This window comes from Rhinatrema bivittatum, chromosome 1 (genome assembly GCF_901001135.1).
Source record: "Rhinatrema bivittatum chromosome 1, aRhiBiv1.1, whole genome shotgun sequence".
Classification (NCBI taxonomy): domain Eukaryota; kingdom Metazoa; phylum Chordata; class Amphibia; order Gymnophiona; family Rhinatrematidae; genus Rhinatrema; species Rhinatrema bivittatum.
The window spans coordinates 401221873-401244013 of NC_042615.1; the positions used below are offsets into that span (position 1 = coordinate 401221873).

General features: G+C 47.0%; 1 protein-coding gene across 1 annotated transcript in view; it reads right to left on the reverse strand.

The window, feature by feature from the left end:
- The window catches only part of WRN (WRN RecQ like helicase), a 983741-nt gene that overhangs the window by 746049 nt on the left and 215551 nt on the right, over positions 1-22141 (reverse strand). The window contains exon 6 of the mRNA XM_029601951.1: positions 8865-8932. Coding sequence (XP_029457811.1) covers positions 8865-8932 — 68 coding nt within the window. The remainder of the gene's footprint in view (positions 1-8864; positions 8933-22141) is intronic.

A 22141-nucleotide genomic window follows, 5' to 3' on the forward strand; every position in this document is an offset into this window, starting at 1 on the left:
AAAAGAGATATAATTGCGATGGAGAAGGTACAGAGAAGGGCGACCAAAATGATAAAGGGAATGGAACAGCTCCCCTATGAGGAAAGACTAAAGAGGTTAGGACTTTTCAGCTTGGAGAAGAGACGGCTGAGGGGGGATATGATAGAGGTGTTTAAAATCATGAGAGGTCTAGAATGGGTAGATGTGAATCGTTTTTTTACTTTTTCGATAACAGAAAGACTAGGGGGCACTCCATGAAGTTAGCATGGGGCACATTTAAAACGAATCGGAGAAAGTTCTTTTTCACTCAACGCACAATTAAACTCTGGAATTTGTTGCCAGAAGATGTGGTTAGTTCAGTTAGTATAGCTGTGTTTAAAAAAGGATTGGATGAGTTCTTGGAGGAGATGTCCATTACCTGCTACTAATTAAGTTGACTTAAATAATAACCATCGCTATTTAGATAATAACCATCGCTATTACTAGCAACAGTAACATGGAATAGACTGTTTTTGGGTACTTGCCAGGTTCTTATGGCCTGGATTGGCTACTGTTGGAAACAGGATGCTGGGCTTGATGGACCCTTGGTCTGACCCAGTATGGCATGTTCTTATGTTCTTACCCCTTCAGCAGAAGAACAGCCGCCGAACTGACAGCAAACCTCCTGAGGAAGAAATCCAGAAACCCTCCACCAACAGACAGAAAGCAGGGATGCCACAACTGCAAACCCCTGTAGAAATAGGATTTCTTTACTGATCTGGCAACCCGAAGGGTACCAGGGCAGGATCAGTCTGATCTTGGAACAGATTGCCCAACAACTTGGCCTAGATATCAATATCCAAGGCCATAATTATATATGCTTTCCCCAAGGAATCATGTGGTCCAGTAACTGAAACAATGGTTGCATAAATCAGGCCCTTCCTGCCCGCAGACAGGGTTACCCTAAAAAGGGGAAGTATAACTCACAAGCCACCACAGCAAAAGCGTAGCACCTCTGTTGCAGGGTCCCTCATCCCCTACCTCACATAGCCATGGATATGGCAAGAGGTTGAAAGGTACACCTGCCAATGGGATGCAAATGGATCAGAACCCTCCTCACTGAGGTAGGGTCCCGTATGCGAGAATGATTGGCAAGAACAGTCTTCTGCGAAAAAATCACATCGTGCCCAGTAAGTGTCAAAAGGGTGACTCCCGGGCAGGTCAAACCCCTAATCTTCGTCGGGGAGTTGCCCAGAAGGAGATTGTAAGCCCTCTGGGGATAGAGAAATACCTACAGTACCTGAATGTAAACCGGTGTGATATCTCGATTGAGATCGAATGTCGGCATATAAAAATAATAAATAAATAAATAAGACCCCGGGTGCGACAGGGAGACCAAATCTAGATTAACTTCCTTGCGAAATAGAACTGCTGCGCCTGAGAAAGACCAAGGAAAGAGCGCTAATGCCCTTCTTGCTCTAGGATCCAGCGGGGAACAGAGAGCAACTGCCAGTCAGAGGTAATGAAATCCATTTTTCGGGAAACAGAGAATAAAGGCCACCCTTTGTAGGGGTGGACAACTTGGCATCCAAAGGGGAAACCTACCAGGGTTGTCTCTGGAAATCCAGTCATATCTATCCTTTCTGAAGGGTCAGGAAAGCAATGGGAGTCCATGCCTCTCGATTCCAAAAAAACCTTCCTACTCTCCAGAGGCAAATAGGTTACTGTCAATGAGGTTAATAAGTGACTAAATCAGTTGCAGGTGGCCACCCAGTCAAACGGGTAAGGCCATCCCATTAATCCATGGACCAGAAAGAATGGCACAGCAACCACCACTGCCGTTACCCCAACACCCGCAGGTCCTGACCTGCAAAAGGGGTGAACCAATTCAAAAGAATCGAGGTTCCAGTTAGGCGATTGACCTGCAAAGGTCGGAGCCGCCAGAGGCTTCCTCCCCTAAGCGGACTGAATATAAGCAAACATAAAATGGGTCAAAAGGCATACCCCTCCTTCTGTGGAAGGGAAAGCCACCCAATACTACTCTCCTGGTATCTACGCCCCTAGTGGTTTGATCACAAACAAAGTTTTAGGTCAGTCTTGTGGCAGCGGTGCACAACTTGTTTTGCTCACCACAAGGGAACACACACATACCTACATTAGACAGCAACTGGAAGAATAGTACCCTCCGCTTTTAAAAGAACGATGACCAATACTCATGCTGCGATACCCCGTCCAGTGGATGGTGGTGCACATATGCACCCCACCACTAAATTTGTGAGTAGTATCCCATGGCACAACAGAGACCAAGCACTACTTGTTTAGAGTCGGTGGCTGCACACTGCCAAAAAGCAATCCAAGAGTGTGCGATGGCGCCCTTCTCACTAGTGTCCCAGCACATCCTAAGGTGCAAAAATAGATGAGGAAACTGATACCTTGACCTTACGATAGCGGTCCTGCTATCTATGGCACAGATAGAGAGAATGCTGCCCATCAGAGCCTGAGGTGCTTGGAAGCGTAGACAACCCGCTGTACCTCACCACGCATGATGCGCTCCACTATAAAACTAACTCCTACTGTGAGGACGGCATTCCCAGTGCCACTGGAATTCTGACTATGGCCATCCCTAGTGTTGGGCGGAGTTGCCCCCATGGTATATATGGTACCTTACAATGTTCCAAAAGGCTGACTGCAGCCCTTTCTGTCATATAACGATGGAGGGAACGCCCATGGTAATTTATGGTGCCCATGTAACACTGCGGCATCTGAACACATCCACTGGTGCCCACTGTGGCAACAGTGTCCCCGGTGTCAAGAATGCCCTCAGTACTCACAAGAGATGGATCACATCCATGGCACCGATGACACAGAGCCAACAGCTCCGACGGCACGTGACCCTGCCACAGGCACTCTACATGCTTGATGGCATGCAGCACCATCAACAGCCTGCAGATGTCGACTACTGGGAAGCACCCATGAATTGCAAACACCGCAGGATGAAAATATCCAAGGTTCAGTGGTACTGATGACGCCTGCAGTGCCCAAAGGAGGCGGCCCTGCGGCATGACATGCCTCACTGGTGCCCAAAGGAATTGATGGTGGCTGGCGTCCTTGAAGGTTCCCCTTGGACATTGATGCTGCAGGTTTGACGATGTCCATGCCAGTGCCTATGGATGACGCAAACCTTGACAGCCACTCTGCCGCTCGGCAGCACCGGTAATGCTCGAAGAACTGCAGGGCCTCCATTTACCCATGACTCCATCGCCCTTGGCACTGTACAGCGGCTCCGGGCACCTGAAAGTATTAGTGGCCACGGCACCCAACTTCGAGGCCCTTCGGAGTCCCTTTCACCATTGCAAAGGAGCTCTTCAGTGTCCCTAAAGCTCAGTAGCCTCAAAGGCACCAGACCATGGTGCACCATGGATGTCTCGGTGCACCAGGGTGCCTCTGTTCAATGGCAACCCCGGCGCTCAACGGCACCACAGTCACCCCAGACTCAAAGTCCCTGTTGGCCTAGGGCTTCCATGTCGCTTGAGGGCTCTCAAGGCCCCCATTCCCCAGCGGTCAATAGCCTAGAGGGTGACCAGGTGCTCAATGGCAGCCCAAGTATCCCCTGATGGCAATGGTGATCAACATCATTGTCAGTGATGCCACTTGTGGCTACTCTCAAGCATGCCTGATAGCCTCCATGGGAGTTCGAGGGTGGCCCTGCACCTCAATGGCATCAAGGGCAGCTCCAATGGTGTTGAGGGTAATCATGGCGCTCGATGTCAGACCTGGTCCCCTGTGTGGTCTGGACTGCGACGCTTGAGAAGTCAGTGCCACTACCCCACCGCATCGAGGCTAATGGCGCTCGATGATGCTCAGATCGATGCCATTCCTCTGGTACACAGGGAGCCTATGGTGCTATATGGTGTCTTCGATACACAATGGGGCCTATGGAATGGAACCAGGTCAATCGACAGCATGCATGGTGCTTGATGGCACCCATGATCAATGGCCCTTATGGCATCAAGGGCGGTCCCGCACCTCAATGGTCTTGAGGACGCCCTGGCACACTGAACGCATCAAGAGTGACCATAGCGCTCAATGGTAGTCCTGTCTCCAACAGTTCTGACAACACGTCAGACCATCGATGTGCAGGCACGGGCATGCAAGGGTAACAGTTACCGGGCAGGCAACCGAAGGTGCAGTAGCAACGTTACTTACCCAGGCTCCTGCTCACCGTCTCTCCCAAGGAGACTGCACTGCCATAACTGGCAATTAGGAGGGGAGGCTACATCATCCAGGGATGTAGGGAGCTGCATACTTTTTGCCCCTAATTTAAAACAGTACATGTACACATTTTATGCATGAAATAATTGTATTTATTTATTTATTATTTTTACTATACCGGCTTTCATGACATGGATCACATCAAACCGGTTTACATTTAACAAAGTGTGCAAGATAAGAGATAACTCAAACAATTGTAACAAGAGCATTGTAAGGAGAGTGACAGTTACAATAAAACAGGGAAATAAGTAACTGGGAGTTGGAGGTGAGAAGAGGGGGATTTAACTTACAGCAACTTATTTACAAGGTTACAAGATTGAGTCCGATTAAATGTGATTTGTATAGTAAATGATAGTGTTAACATTGTGAAAGTGATGGCAGCAAATGACAAAGTTTGTTATTTAAAACAATTTTTAATAGTGTGGTTGAGATGTCGGGTGTAGGTCTCAGTCGGGGCTTGGATACTGTGGTTACGGTGGCTGGTGTAGGTCTCAGTCAGGGATTGGAAAGGCTTTTTTAAAAAGCCAAGTTTTCAGCCTTTTTCTAAATGTTGGAAGGCAGGGTTCTTGTCTCAGGTCCGCTGGGATGGAGTTCCATAATGGTGGACCTGTGGTTGAGAATGCTCTGGCACTGAGAGACTTATGATGAATGGTTTTTGTGTGAGGCACCTGGAGAGATTCTTTGTAGGATTCTCTGATGGGTCTGATGGATGTGTATTTTTTGAAGGGAATTTGTAAGTTGATCCGAGCTTGTTGGTGAATGACTTTGTAGATGGTGGTGATGGATTTGTATATGATTCTGTAATGGATCGGTAATCAGTGAAGGTCCTTGAGGATTGGGGTGATGTGGTCCATTCTCCTAGAGTTCGTCAGGATTCTGGCAGCTGTATTCTGCACCATTTGTAGAGGTTTGGTGTGGGAAGCTGGTAGACCTAGTAGTAGCGAGTTACAATAATCTAGTTTGGAGAAGATTATTGCTTGAAGAATTGTTCTGAAGTCCTGTGAGTGGAATAAAGGTTTTATTCTTTTTAGGATATGTAGTTTGTGAAAGCAATCTTTGGTGGTTTGGTTGATGAATGATTTTAAGTTGAGACGGTTGTCCATGATGGCTCCTAGGTCTCTTACGTGAGAGGTTTGAAGGAGAGATGGTGGCTTTGAAAGGGTGTTGTTGTTTTCCGGGGAAATAAGTAGAAATTCCGTTTTCGAGGCATTGAGAATTAGGTTTAGATTGGTGAGGAGGTGGTTGATTTCTGTTAGGCAGCTATTCCAGAATTCTAGTGTTTTAGAGATGGATTCTTTTACTGGGATCACGATCTGGACGTCGTCTGCAAAAAGGAAGTGTTTCAGGTTTAGTTTTGTTAGTAGTAAGCAGAGAAGGAGCAAGTAAACATTGAAGAGCGTGGGTGAAAGGGAGGAGCCCTGTGGCACCCCTTGAGAGGAAGGAAAGTAATTTGATTCTTCGTTATGAATTTTGACTTTGTATCCTCTGTTGTCCAAGAAGGTTTTGAACCAGGTCAGTGCTGTGCCTTTCACTCCTATGTTTGCTAGTTGTTTTATGAGGAGGTGGTGGTTGACTGTATCGAAGGCAGCCGAAAGGTCGAGGAGGGTTAATAGGTAAGCGTGACCTTTATCTATGCCGGAGAGTAGGAAGTCCGTGAGGGAGAGAAGAAGTGTTTCGGTGCTTGATTCTTTGCGAAATCCATATTGATTCGGGGAGAGGATCTTGTGATCCTCGATGTAATTTGATAATTCGGTGTTTACTAGTTTTTCCATAACTTTAGCTATAAACGGAAGGTTGGAGATGGGGCGGTAATTGTTGGGATCGTTCGCATTTAGGTTGGGTTTTTTTAGGAGTGGTTTGATTGAAGCCGTTTTGAGGTCATCTGGGTAGATACCCTGGGACAGGGAACAATTTATGATGTCGGCTAGAGATTTCGATATAGTATCCGGGATTAGAATAAGTAATTTGGACGGGATTTGATCAAACGGGTGTGTTGACGGTTTCATTTTCTTCAGAACCGATTGAATCTCTGAAATGGTGATGGGGTTCGAAGGCGTTTAGGTGAATGTCTTTGTTTGGGAGAAGATATGTACTATCAGATGTGTCCTTGTTTGGTGACAGTTGTTTGAGGAGGTCGGAGATTTTTTTACTGAAATGAAGAGCCAGTTCGTCTGCTTTTGTCTGGAATAATTCGGTTGGAATATCTGGAGTGATAGCTTTAGTGAGACTGGAGACGTAGGTGAAAAGAGCTTTAGAGTCAAAGATGAGGTGGTGGATCTTGCTGGCATAGTAGTCTCTTTTGGTTTTTAAGGTCATGTTTTTGTATAAGTGGAGAGAACGTTTGTAATCAGATAGTGAGGAAGGAGAGGGGGCTTTACGCCATTTTCTTTCTTTCTGACGAAGCAGGCGTTTGAGTTTTCGCAGCTCATCGTTAAACCAGGGTTGTCTTTTGGATGCATTTTGTTTAAGCTTTTTTGTTGTTAGAGGACATAGTATGTTGGCTACTGATTCTGTTATTTTGGACCAGGATTGGAGGGCTGTGTTGGGCGTGGTGACGTCAATATAGGAGAGATCCGGGGCTAGGAGCTTGGTGAGGTACTCTGAGGCGCAAGGTTTCCTGTAGATAAATGATGGACTGGCGGTCTGCTTGGAGTCCGGTTGTAATAGTGAAAAAGTAGTGGAGGTTATTGAGTGGTCTGACCATGGGACTTGATTGCATTCTGGTTGTTTGGTTTGTGAAATGCCGGAGTTAGTAAATAGAAGATCCAGCGTGTGGCCCGCTTTGTGAGTAGGTTTATTGATTTGTTGTTTGAAACCCATTGCTGACATTGCTGTGAGGAAAGCTTCGCAATTTGTTGAGAGGGGGACTTTGTCTACATGCAAGTTAAAAAGTCACCCAAGATTATAGCAGGGGTGTCTAAGTTTAAGTGAGAGGCTATGATTTTGAGAATGGGAGAGGCATCAGAATCTAGCAGAACTGGAGGGGCGTAGACTAGGAGGATTTGCATATGTTCAGATTTAAACAATCCTATTTCTAGTTTGGTAGCGGAGTGGATTGGGTAGTGTGAGAATCTCAGAGAATTTTTGACAGCTAGGAAGATACCCCCGCCTCTTTTTTTTTGCCTTGGGATAGAGAAAAAATTGTAGGTCTGTGTTGGTAATTGGTTTATGAGGGCGATGTCCGAAGATTTTAGCCATGTTTCGGTTATAGCGCAAAAGTCTGGGGTTGTATCCTGCAGATCGTTGAGTATTATTGTTTTGTTAGTGAGTGATTGAGCGTTAAATAGAATGATGGTGAATAGAGAGAGTCCTAAAAACTGAGTGGTGGGGGAAATCATTATAGGGATGAGGGATTTGTAGGTGCGTAAGCGGTTCAGCATTTTTGCTTTTGAGGTGTAGTCTCTGTGGCGTAGTCTCTGTGGTGTATAGTTTCTGTGGCGTAGTCTTGTGGTCGGTGTAGTCTCTGTGGTGTAGTCGTGGTCGGTGTAGTCTCAGTGGTGTAGTCTCTGTGGCGTAGTCTCGTGGTTGGTGTAGTCTCTGTAGGGTGGTCTCTGTGGAGTTGGTCCTTGTAGTCTCTGTGGCGTTGTCCTGTCGTTGTCCTTGTCTCGAGAAGAGTCTGGGGTTCTGCCGAGGTTGCATGGATATGAGGGCGATTTCCTGTTTGCGAGGTGTTGATGGTTAGTTCTTACTAATTTGATTAGTGATGGCGTGGAGAGAGAGCTTGAGCTATTTGGCTGCCCGCGGGAGCTGCACGAAGGGGTGCACAAAGGGGCGGGCCCCTTTGCAACGCTCCTTCGGCGCGGTCGCCGGGAGGAGAGAGGGTTTTTAAATCCCCTCGGCGACACCCGGCGATGACGTCACCGCTGCGCCGGATTGTGGAGGACTGCAGGGAGGCAAAGGTAAGTGGGCCCAGAGAGGCGGAGGGCCGGAGGGAGAAGCCTCGCGGTCGGCGTGGAGCCCGTTGGGGGGAAGGGTGAGATCGAGAGGCCTTACCCCGATGGGCTTGCAGCGCCGATCACGCAGGCCTGAGCCATCAGATCCCCCCGATGTCTGCTGGCGAAGAGAGAGCTGCCGGGAGGAGAGAGGGTTTTTAAATCCCCTCAGCGACACCCTGCGAGGACGTCACATAATTGTAACTTCGGGGTGTATATCACTGTTTATGTGCAGATGCTGGTATTTTATAAAGTACACATATACTTTGCTTATGACAATATTACTTTCAATCACCAATTCTGATATTTTCACCAGTTCACCACTTCACTTTGATCCTCTACCACTTATCCCAGACCTCCCTCCCAAAAACTACAAGTGTGATTTAATTTCAGCAACTCAGTTAGCAGGTATAAACACATATATATGCTATACGTTAAGCAATTTATGTGTGGAAACAGTTTTCAAAACATCAGCTAGTATGCAAACTACTAAAACCTTCTTGGAACATCCTAAACTGACCCTTTTTTTCCCAGTCACATACAACACTGCTAGTACGGCATACTTTTACAAAATACTACCTGGGTAGTAGCCACTTACACATACAACTTCCAATTTTACATGCAAAAATTTCTAAAAATGACCCCCATTATTTCTGGTGTAATATTTTGACATGTTAAACAAACAGGTTAAAAATAACTCACCAGTTGCCATAACAACAAGGTTATCCCTTCTTTCTTCTAAAACAGAATGGATCACTTTCCACTGAACTCTAGGAGTTGAGGAGGAAACAAAACACAACTTGTGAATGCACACCCCAAAGCAATTCACATTAAAAATACAATGAAATACTACTGCAAAAATACATAAAGCATTACAACCTAACCCACAGCCTAATTCCAATCCTCACTCCCACTATAGGCAGGGTAGAGCCATGTAACCTGGGAACTCTCTATTTGGCCTGGAGGCTTTAGAATTTTAAAGAATTTGCCAGGGATCTAGAACACCTAGGGATCTACAACAGAGAAGCACACATGCAAGCCCTGGGAGAGGAAATTACTGGGGCCTACGTAGACCAAAAGGTGGAAGAGTGTCTGCTGCGTGGATAGGCAGAAATTAAAAGAATCCTCTCGGCTCGAACAGCCGAAAGGAGCACAGACAGTGTCGGCTCACAAGTGGGAATAATCAAGAAGAATCATGTACACTCGCACAGCCAGAAAGAGAGGAAGAATTGGCCCATGCACCTGAGAAAGGAGAAGTCTTGTCCGCCGTATAGAGCAAAGGTGGCAGCTGCTACTGGAGGGTTCCAGTTGACAAAGAGAGAGAATGACTGAGCATATGAGTGTGAGAGTGTAAATGTGAATGGGCATGTCACTGTTTGTATGTAAGGGAGTATATGTGTGTGAGGCCATATGTATGTGAGGGGGCATGTGAGTATATATGACAAAGTGTGAGTGGTCATGGGCTCATGAGGGAATGGGTGTGATGGATGTGTGTAACAGTATGAGAAGAGTGAGTGTCTAAGTGCGTGGGTGTGAAAGAATGAGCGTGTATGTTTGTGAGCAAACATATTACAGTCTGTGGGCATAACATGCCCCTCCCCCTCCCTGCTAAGTCCAACAATTTCAGGGTGAATCCACATAAAAAATTCCTAGGTATAATAAAATAGTTTTGTAGCTTTTAACCCCTATTTGATATACTAATATGTCCTACTTCCTTTCTCTCTCTCCCTGTTCGCAGGGAATCAGAATCAACCTCATCATCAGCGCCAACCAGATTCCTGTGAGGAGTACCCGCAGGGAGCCAAGGCTAGCCCCAGTGCTTAAGCATAGGATTGGAAGAGGGAAGAGCCACCGGCTGAGGGTCTGACCTGAATGGAATGGGTGAAGAGGAAGACTGAGCCTGAAGAAAAATTTGTAAGCCTTGAAAAAATTCCACCCAAGAAAAAGCAAGTGGATCCAGACCAAGCCCAGAAGGAACTGGAGCTGGTCCCACAGAACTGCCCTTGCCAGCAGAGGAGCCAGGAAAGGGAGAACCAAGATCTGGCATCCCCCCAGTCAAGACTGTAACCAACCCATCATCAGAATAGGAAGAGCCAGGCTTAGCAAAATCTGAGGAAGAGAACTCTCCCTGAGTATCTGAGCAGGGCTGACACGTTAGAAGCCAGGACAGACTGAGAAGCCCTAATATGACAAGCAACACAAATAGGAAGACGCTTAGGCTTCTTACTTTCCCGGCACCATCGCTGTAATAAAGTGTGTCGGAACGGCTCACGCTCAAAAATGAAATGCACCCAGAAAGTAAGCGCCTAGAAGAAAGCATGGCAAGGCGCATGCACAACCTGTGCGCCAAGTTAAGCTCGTAAAAAAAATTTGTGGGCATAAAAAGCATGCCCAAAATACGAGCACACAATGCGTGCACAGAGCTGACACACTATGCACACCGACGGCCTACAGAGGGCAGCAGAACACGTACATGAGCACATGAAAATGGCCACCGTGGCCTACTATGCGGCGTGCAGGAAAATCACCTACGTGCGGGGCCTAGCATACTGGGGGCCGCTCAACCCGCCAGGCCACCCAGCTCCCCAACCACAACAGGAGCAGGAACAAACGTTGGTATGGCATGCTGAGAACGAAGACCAGAGGAAATCCTGAAACCCTGTCGCTGATTCAGGTAAAACTTTTCCTTTTTTTTTTTTTTTTTTTATTTAACCTTATCTGAGCTCAGCACTTATCGGCTGAGTACAGAGATGGTCTCCAGCTGTGGGGGGAGAGGTCATCCGCCATCACTGCCGCGCACGGCCTCCTGCACCCACTGCCTTTCTGCTGATTTAGCAGCTAAGCCCACGCTGGAATACCCAACTACTGGACCAAGGCACACCTCTGAGGGACCATGGAAATTGCCTCAGGAATTCTCAACTGGCGAAGGGATCTTTAGGTATCACCGCAGGAGAGCAGGGCTTTCTTTTCCTGAATTTAGAATTTCAAATATCTCCTTTCAAAAAGCTCAAAGCAATCCCCATAGGGAAATGCTCGTTCACTATCTGCTGGAGATGGAGAATACAGGCAGGCTGGAGTCACTGCAGGGTTATATATATTGTGACAACAGCTTGCTCTGTCTCAATCTGCTGGCAGGGGAGCATAAACCCACTGGTCCTGAGTCCATCTGTCTACATGCTAGGAAACCACTTTTGCCTTGACAGGCTCTACATATTCCTCCTTTTCTCCTCCAAGTCTCACAACGCTACTTTTGCACATCGTCCTATCCCTAACACATCTTAAAAAAAAAAAAAAAAGAAGAAGTGTCTTCTCCTACCTGTTTTACTGTATTTTCTATTTTTTAAATTCCATTTGCATCCATGGTAGGGGCAGAGCTATTTGCCTTCACTACTTTGAACATAAGCAGGCCTTAATGAAAAATGTGAGAGGCAAAGACTACATCAGTTTTCAAGAAGACAAATTCAAAATCTTTTCAGACCCATCACAATACACATGATAGAAAATAAGGGGGATATGAGGATTACCAAGTAAATCTTCTACTGGAGCAGAAAACCTTGCTGACTGCAGCCTTTTCTAATGCAAACAAACTTTATTAATATCACAATTCTTGAATACAATGTCCTGAGGTAAATCAGGACATTGTATTCCTCAGGACTTTACCTCAGGACAGTGTACTTACAAGCTTCTGGTTTGGCCAGAATTGTTTTACAGGAGCTGCCTGTCTTGGAGATGTAGGAGCCTCCTAATCCCAGCTGGGCTCACAAACTTACCCTGCCCCAACTGGTCCCACCTTCAGGACTTTCCCTGCTCAGCAGGTTTCGCCCACAGAACTCTCTCCCTCTGTGGGATTTAAGGTGGACCAGGCATTCAGCCTTATCCTACACAGTTTTAAAAAGGAAAATAGGGGCACTTTGTCACAGGGGACATTATTCAGCCACTGAACGGCTCAGTTACAGGTCGATACTGTAACGTGCGGTTGAAGATTTCCCGTCTGTAACGTGCTGGGAGCGCACTATTAGGACGCGTAAGGCGATCCAGCGATACAGTCTCCAGTTTCACGCGTCCTTAGCGCTTCTTAAAACAGACGCATAACCCTTTCCGCACGCATGTATATGATATGTAAATGAACGAATTAGCTGTATAATGAAGGAATTAGCTATTCCCCTCCGATACTGTAACGCGCGCCCCGACTATCGCTGCCATTTTGCCCCGCGTTTAACCTGCTAACTTACCGCCTACCCCTACCCCTGCGTTAGAGGCAGGGGTAAGGGTAGGCGGCAAGCTTTCCCCCAGCCCCCTCTCACCTGCCCTGGCCGCGTCCATGGATGCTGGCCTCTAGGGCAGCCCCAGTCCTCCCCCCTCCTCCCGAAGAAAAAAAAAAGCGAAAAAAAAAAAGTTGCGAGAGAGAGGGGAGAGGACGGCAATCCTACGCTCGGCGACTTACTTTTGCAGCCTCCCTCCTCCGGACATCGTGGCTTCCCCCGTGCCAGTTCCCCCTCCCCTCCTCCCGAAGCAGGGCGCGAAAAGCAGCCTTGCTCCGGGAGGAGGGAAGAAGGGACTGGCAGTGTAAAGCGGCGAAGCGACTTACTTTTTGCAGCCCCTTCCGGACATCGGACGACCTCTCCTGCCTCCAGCTGCTCGCGAAGATGGACGCCTGCACGGCCGCTGAAGACGTGACGTCACGATGTTTGGCGTCAGGCATGTGACGTCACGTCTTCAGCGGCCGTGCAGGCATCCATCTTCGCGAGCAGCGGGAGGCAGGAGAGGTCGTCCGATGTCCGGAAGGTGCTGCAAAAAGTAAGTCGCTTCGCCGCTTTACACTGCCAGTCCCTTCTTCCCTCCTCCCGGAGCAAGGCTGCTTTTCGCGCCCTGCTTCGGGAGGAGGGAAGAAGGGACTGGCAGTGTAAAGCGACGAAGCGACTCACCTTTTGCAGCACCTTCCGGACATCGGACGACCTCTCCTGCTGCTCGCGAAGATGGACGCCTGCACAGCCGCTGAAGACGTGACGTCACATGCCGTGACACCAAACGTCATGACGTCACGTCTTCAGCGGCCGTGCAGGCGTCCATCTTCGCGAGCAGCTGGAGGCAGGAGAGGTCGTCCGATGTCCGGAGGGGCTGCAAAAGTAAGTCACTTCGCGCTTTTCGCGCCCTGCTTCGGGAGGAGGGGAAGGGGAACTGGCATGGGGGAAGCCACGATGTCCGGAGGAGGGGGGCTGCAAAAGTAAGTCGCCGAGCGTAGGATTGCCGTCCTCTCCCCTCTCTCTCTCGCAACTTTTTTTTTCACTTTTTTTTTGCTTCGGGAGGAGGGGAGAGGGGACGGCAATCCCGACTTCCTGGTATCTGTCATTTCAAATGACATTTGAAATGACAGATACCAGCGTGGCCGTGAAGCATTAGGCCCGAGCACCCAGGTTACTGTATAGGCGCTCTATACAGTAAAATAGGTTGCGCGGGCCTAACACTTCCCTAACACTTCGCAGACGCGGCATGCATTTGCATGCCATTAGAAGAGAGTATCGAGCGGTAGGTGAAGAGAACTGTGCATGCGGGGAACGAGGGTGCGCCAGGCACTGCCGCACTCTTTCTACCGCGGCCTTAAGAGTATCGACCTGTTAATTAGCCAGATAACCATATCCATCTAACTAGCAGAGTATATTCAGCAGCACAGTCACACCACTGAATATCCTCAGCTACCTTAAAGTTAGCCAGTTAAGTATAATTGACTATGGCCCAGCCAGAGATAACTGCATTAAGTTAACCAGCTAATTCTGAATACTGGAGTTAGCTGGATAACTTATCCTGCTAACTTCATTCTTTCCCGGAATTCCTCCTGCCCACCCTAGAAATGCCCCCAACTTATCCGGATAATTTCTACTAACTAGTTATCTGGCTAGAATTGAAGACAGATAAGCACTTAAAGCAGAGTTGCTTACCTGTAACAGGTATTCTCCCAGGACAGCAGGATGTAGTCCTCACATGTGGGTGACATCACTGGACGGAGTCCTATCACGGAAAATATTTCTGTCAAAGTTTCTAGAACTTTTGAATGGCACACTTAGCATGCCCAGCATGCCATGATCCCTCAAGCCACAGGGGTCTCCCTTCAGTCTCGTTTGTAGCAAAAGGTGCGAGCGAAAATAAAAAAATACAACGTTTTGGACCCAACTCTGCGGGGTGGCGGGTGGCTTTCGTGAGGACCCCATCCTACTGTCCTGGGAGAACACCTGTTACAGGTAAGCAACTCTGCTGTCTCCCAGGACAAGCAGGATCCTCACATGTGGGTGATTAGCAAGCTACAGGCTGACTCATATTTGTTTGGACCAACAGCATACAACTTGTGCAACAGGCACAACAAACGGTGTACTGTTGGAAAAAATGAGGCAGCCTGAAATCACAGCAGGTTGGATATGGAAGGAGTTGGGATTATACTGGCAATAAGTTCTTCAAGACAGATTGGCCAAAGGCGGAATCTTGACGTCCTTCCTTGTCCAGGCAGTAATGTGCTGCAAAGGTGTGAAGAGAGATCCATGTTGCGGCTTTGCAGATGTCAGCAATCGGTACTGAACAATAGTGTGCTACTGAGGTTGCCATGGCTCTTACTGAGTGCACCTTCACTTGTCCCTAGAGAGGAAGGCCTGCTTTGTCATAGCAGAATTCGATACAGTCTGCTAGCCAGTTTGTTTGCCCACTGCAACTCCTAGTTTGTTTTTGTCAAAAGAAACAAAGAGTTGGGTGGATTTCCTATGGACTGTAGTGCGGTTTAGGTAAAATGCAAGTGCACATTTACAGTCCAAGGTGTGTAAAACTCTCTCGCCCTGGTGAGAGTGAGGCCTTGGGAAAAAAGTGGGCAAGATTATAGATTGATTAAAGTGGAAGTCAGTAACCACCTTGGGAAGGAATTTAGGGTGAGTACATAGGACCACTCGGTCAGGTAGGAACCTTGTATAGGGTGAGTATGTGACAAGTGCTTGTAACTCACTAATCCTTCGAGCAGATGTAATGGCTACTAGGAAGAGAACTTTCCATGTAAGAAATTTAACATCGCAGGAGTGCAAAGGCTCAAATGGGAAGCACATGAGCCTTACAGTTAGGTCTACCAAAAACAACACTAAAACCGCTACAACTACTACAGAACGCGGCAGCCAGGGTCCTCACCGGCAAAAGAAAATCCGACCACATCACCCCTGTACTAAACAGTCTTCACTGGCTACCGGTAGAAAAAAAGAATTGAATTCAAAGTCCTAACCATCTTACACAACGCAATATACAAAATAGAAGACACCTCAATAAACAACATCATTCAGAAACACAGACCACAACGCACTACAAGAACCTCAAGAAAATTACTGCTAAACGTCCCATCACTACCTTTAGCTAAGCTATCCAATGTAAGAAACAGAGCCATATCCATCGCTGGACCTAAAATCTGGAACTCACAACCAGAGTACCTAAGCTCACAAAGTAACACAAAAACATTTAAAAAAAGAACTCAAACCATGACTCTTCAGACAAGCCTTCAAAGATGGAATTGGCTAACCACACAACATATTTCACACATAACCACTGTAGGTTAAACAATTACAATCTCGTGGCTATTATAAAGGAAAACTGAACTCTCTAATTACTGATAATGATGTCACTCTATATATAACCACAGGTATATTTAAAACTTAATATTCGCAGGCTCAACTAGTGTCGATATTCGTTTTTTTCTCACACAATTTACAGAATTCGGAATTTGTTTCTTAACTCACCTCACGTTGCTAAAAAAAAAAATTAAAAAAAAAAACTGATATAAATTATATAAGTTAATTCACATCCTGTATTTCAGGAACCTGTTTGATATCAGTTGCTTACAGAATGTATTGAGTTGTGCAATCTGAATGTAATGAGTTGTTACATCTGTAAACCAAAGTGAAGGCAGCTAGCTAAACTTCGGTATATAAAAACATTTAAATAAATAAATATATATATTTAGGTCCCATTCAGTGACTGGTGGCCGTAGAGGGGACTTAAGTTGTAATAGGCCCCTCATAAACCTACTCACAAGGGGTTGCGCTGTTATCGGGGCATTCCCAACTCCTTTGTGGTATGCTGAGATAGCACTCAGATGTACTCTCACCGAAGAAGTCTGGAGACCAGAGATAGTGTAATAAAGATGGCATGGGGCAGGAAAAGGGGTCGATACCTTTTTGCTTGCACCACATGGTGAATCTTTTTCACTTAGAATGATAGGATTTTCGTGTGGAAGGTTTTCGTGAGGCTACAAGCACTTGAGAGACATTAGTTGAAAGGTTGAGCGGTTGGAGTATCAAGCTTTCAACATCCAAGCTCTGAGGGACAGGGTCTGAAGGTTTGGATGGCGTAACATGCCTTGGTTCTGAATTATGAGAGTGGGTGCTGTGCCCAGGCGAATTGGTTCTCTGACCGAGAGGTCGAGAAGCATGGGAAACCAAACTTGTTGAGGCCAATACGGGGCTATGAGTATCATCGACCCTTTGTCCTGTTGTAGCTTCACGAGAGTTTTGGCTATCAGCGGTATCGGGGGATAAGCGTATAGGAGGATTGTGTACCAGGGGCGAGCAAAGGCGTCCATAGCTAACTTGTTTTGTTGTCTGTTCAGGGTGCATAATCTGTCCACTTTGTGATTCAATTCAGATGCAAAGCAGAGTTGCTTACCTGTAACAGGTGTTCTCACAGGACAGCAAGATGTTAATCCTCACATATGGGTGACATCATTAGGATGGAGCCCAATCACGGAACACTTTTGTCAAAGCTTCTAGAACTTTTACTGGCACCTACTGGGTTTGCCCCAGCAATGCACTGACCCTGCATATAGTAAAAAGTACGTGTGAAAAATAAAATAAGAAAACGCAAACGAACCCAACTCCGCGGGGTGGCGGATGAGTTTCGTGAGGACTAACATCCTGCTGTCCTGTGAGAACACCTGTTACAGGTAAGCAACTCTGCTTTCTCACAGGACTAGCAGGATGGTAGTCCTCACATATGGGTAAGTACCAAGCTGAGGATGCCCGAACAAAGCACCAAATGCACCCAAAGACGTGCAACAGGCACAACAACAGGGGTGGAAATTTGGTTAGGAGGGCATCCTGAAACCTGAACGGGTCGGTGGAAGGATGTTGGGAAGTTAAACAGAAAACAAGTTGCGTAGAACAGACTGGCCAAAGATGGAATCCTGTGTGCCAGCCGTATCTAAGCAATAATGGGCTGTGAAGGTATGGAGAGAACTCCAGGTAGCAGCCTTACAAATATCAGCAAACGGCACTGAACGGAGGTGCGCTACTGATGTCGCCATGGCCCTGACAGAGTGTTCTTTTACACGGTCTTGCAGCCTGCTTGCTGGTAGCAAAAAGAAATGCAGTCCGCTAACCAGGAGGAGAGGGGTCTGTTTTCCCACAGGATTTCCCAATTTAATGCTATCGAAAAAGAAAGAAATAATTGAGTGGATTTCCTGTTTGCCGACGTGCGGTCCAGATAGAAGGCTAGAGTACGTTTGTAGTCCAGGGAATGCAGAGCCTGTTCTCCTGGGTTTGAATGGGGCCTGGGAAAAAAGGTAGGTAGGATAATAGATTGGTTAATATGAAATTCCGACACTACCTTTGGTAAAAATTTAGGGTGAGTGCGGAGCACTACCCTGTCATGCAGAATTTTAGTGAAAGGCGGATAGGTAACTAATGCCTGTAATTCACTAACTCTGCAAGCTGACGTGACAGCGAAAAGGAAAACTACTTTCCATGAGAGATAACTGAGATCACAGGAGTAGAGAGGCGCAAACGGAGGTTTCGTAAGCCGCCCCAAAACCACATTAAGGTCCCAAGCAGGGGCCGGAGGGCGCAGTGGAGGTTTTAAGTGGAGCAAGCCTCTCATAAAGTGTGCTACTAAGGGTTGTGTCGAAATAGGAACATCCTCCATGCCTTTATGAAACGCGGCTACCGCGTTGCCTTTAACCCTGATGGAGGAAGTTTTCAGGCCTGATTCCAGAGATATTCCAGAAACTTCACTGTGGAACAAGTGAAGGGGTCTAAGGACATAGAAGTGCACCATACTGTAAAATTCTTCCATTTGGAACGATAAGACCTTCTCATGGAGGGCTTACGTGAAGCTACCAGGACTCGGGACACTGACTCTGAAAGGTTAAGAGGTTGAGGGGAGGATCACGTGATGTGGTGAGTGAGGTAGGTCGCAGACTTCCTCGCTCCGGGCGGCGCATCTCTTACCCACCTCCATCAGCCTGCACAAATCCTGCCGAACCGCTGTTTTCACCTTTATGAGTGCGGAACGTATGTCGATAGCGAATTTTATGTCCAAATCGCCATCTGTGATGCCTCCGAAAGTGGCCAAAAGGGACAATGAAAAATCGAGAGGGCCGGAACCCAAAATGGCGGTCGCGTCCCCGGAGGTAGCGGCGCATTTAAAGCATCCGGCAGCTACTTCCCCACCGCCGACCACGGCCGAAATAAAAGAAGTTGTTGGCGCCGTGTTGGACACAAAATTAGCAGGGATATCGGCGCAACTTACTTCGTTGCAAGAAGCCTTCACGGACTACGCACCTCGCCTCTCTCAGGTGGAGGAGCGGACCTCGAACCTTGAAGACGAGGTAAACGCCTTGCAGGGGAAGGTGTCTAGCATGGAAAAAGCCTTCCAGGACCAAGAAGAGAAGCTGGACGACCTGGAAAACAGGGCAAGGCGATCAAATATTCGATTTATAGGGCTCCCGGAAACGCTGGAAGATCAGCTATTGTGGCCCATGCTGTTAAAATGGCTGCCGGAAGTTCTGGGCCTCCCTGATCTACGGGATACTATGGAATTTGAGAGAGTTCATAGAATCGGCGCTAAAGGACCGGATCAAAATCGTCCACGCACCGTGATTGCCAAGATTCTTAATTTTCATCACAAGCACCTTATTCTGCAGGCAGCACGGAAGCAGGGGGCACTGCTTTTTCAAGGGAAGGAAATTCGTCTGGCTCCAGATTACTCAGTAAAGGTGGCGGCTATGCGGAGAGCCTATAGCTCTATTTGTAGTCAGCTTATTGAAAAGGATATTCGCTTCACTGTACAATTCCCAGCGAAACTCCGCATAAATCATGGAGGAAAATGGACTACCTATGAGTCGGCAGAAGCGGCGAGGGAGGCCCTCGACTTTCTTCATAAATAAGATCTATGGCAGGATTGGTTATCCTTCTGTTAATTTCAACCACAATGGTGGTGGGTGAGAGCTCTGTGCCCTCTGTTCACATCTTAATGATCTCTTTACTTGACTTGTTGAGTCTGGGTATATTGGGGATTGGTTTGCTGTTTTGGGGGGTGGGGGGAGGGGGAGGGAGGGATAATGCTGGTATTGCTGCTTTTGTATGTATGATGTATGTGTCTGGTATGCACTTGGACGATGGGCTTGCTGGGATGTTCTTCTTGCTCTGGCTGCTGGTGTACAAGCTTGAGAGTAGGCTAGGCTGGGGGCCTGCTCTCATTTTTCTTTTCTGTGTTCCCTTGACTTGGCGATCTGTACTGTTTAATAGTTAGATGGGGAATAAATACCGTTTAATTTCTTGGAATGTAAATGGGCTAGGGTCCCCAATAAAAAGGAAAAAAGTATTCCAACACCTACAACGCCTGAAAGTTAATATAGCCTGCATTCAAGAAACCCATCAGAATGCAGTAGAGAGTGCGAAGCTATGTAGGGAATGGGCCTCAGCATGTTACTTTTCTGCTGCCCAGGGGAAGAAGGGGGGTGTAGCGGTTTTGGTACATAAGAATACGCCCTTTACTCTTACTAGTGAACTTAAGGATGATGCGGGCAGATACATTATTCTCACTGGCGATCTGGCTGGGCAACCTATTACTATTTGTAATTTATATGCTCCAAATCACCCAGACCCTCTCTTTGTTACTAGTATTATTAACCTGCTTCTCACTAATATGCAGGGGGAACTGTTTCTTGCTGGGGATTTCAATGGAATCTCTGACCCTGAGTTAGATAAATCACACCTGCCGCCCAGTTATAATTTTACTTCCGACATCAGGGTTCCCACCTTTTGCAAGCAATTGGGCCTCTTGGATATATGGCGCGTTCTACATCCTGATATGAGGGAGTATACTCATGTATCTAAGGCCCATAATACCCTGTCTCGGATTGATTATATTCTCATTCCAGAGTCTCTATTTGCCAGGGTGGATGGGGCAGAGATTGGGGAAATCATAGTGGCGGACCATGCGCCGATCTGGGTGGAGTTTTGGCTCTCGGATCTTGGCAAGCCCCCGAGAATTTGGAGATTTCCCAGGAATCTGAGTGAGGATAAACATTTTCAGCAATATTTGCGGCAAAAATGGGAAGAGTTTGCAGAGAATAATAACCCCCATAGGGAAGACCCAGTACTGTTTTGGGAGTCCAGTAAAGCAGTCCTCAGGGGGGATATAATCGCCTATTCTATTGCTCAGAGGAAAAGGTTAAATGCAGATATTCTCAGACTTGAAGCTCAGCTTTCCCTGGCAAAGAAGGCGCTGGCGGAGTCTTCTTCTCCTCAGCATAGGGCATCTTACAGGGCATGCTTAGCAGCCGTGAATAGCCACTTGCATTTAAGAGCCCAGAGATCCTTAAAATTTTCTGAGCATCATTTCTTCAGATTTGGGGGAAAATCTGGGAAACTGTTGGCCAGATTAGTTGCTATCCGCAGGAAAAAAACCTTTATTAGTGGCCTAAAAACGTCCGGGGGTCAGTTGGTAACAAAGAGCCCGGATATATGTGAAGTTCTGCGCCAAATTTACGAAAATCTGTATAAGGAAGATAGATTGGGAGGGCAGGCGGAGGAGGAGGAGTTTTTTCAGGGCCTACACTTACCACAGGTGTCCGCAGAGCAACGCTCCTTTCTTAGCCACCCTATCACGGAGGGGGAGCTTAAAGGCGTTATTAAAACCAGTAAAACTCGTAAATCCCCAGGTCCAGATGGCTTAACGACTGAATATTATAAGATTTTGGGTCCCTGTCTTTTAGGCCCTCTGACTGCTTTTTTCAACAGTGCCTGGAAGCAGCGCCAATTTCCTACCCATTTTACAGATGCCCACATAGTAGTGCTACCTAAACCTGGGAAAGACCCTTTACAGGCTGCCTCCTTTCGTCCCATATCATTATTAAATTGCGATCTCAAGCTCTATGCAAGAATCCTTGCTCTACGCATGAATTCCATCTTACCCCTGATAATCTCCAGCAATCAGGCAGGGTTTGTGAGCGGAAGGAATGCTGGGGCTCATGTTATACGGTTAATTTCTGCGATTGAAGCAGCACATGGCTCCCGAGTAGAATCCTTGGTTGTTGGCTTCGACTCGGAAAAAGCCTTTGACCGTGTGTCGTGGGAGTATATGTTTTCCGTAATGCAGCGGTTTGGGTTTCCCCCCACCTTTATCCAGGCTATTTCTATCTTGTATCTAAACCCAGTCTCGTATATTAGGGCTAATGATATGCTCTCACAGGCTGTTCCTATTGGGCGGGGAGTCCGCCAAGGCTGCCCCTTATCTCCGGTTCTGTATATTTTGGCTTTGGACCCACTGTTGCGAAAGCTAGTAGAATCCCCGACTATTCAAGGGTATATGTACAAGCAAGGCCAATTTAAAGTGGCGGCCTTTGCAGACGATATGCTAGTTTTTTTGACAAACCCTGTGGTTTCCTTGCCATTGGTATTAAAAATTCAAACTGAATTTGGGCTTTTTGCAGGGCTCAAAATTAACACTGATAAGTCAGAGGCACTTGATATCCTTGGTACCCTGCAGATAAATTGGCCAGGTAGCTTTCCGCTGAGGTGGGTCCAATCAGCTCTTAAATACTTAGGGGTTTATGTTCCAGCTAAACTTAGCCACCTTTATGACTTAAATGTCACTCCTCTCAAACGGAAAATGCTCAAACGTCTGGACTTGTGGAGGGCTTTACCACTTCCTGTATCAGGGAAAATCCTTTTGCTACAAAT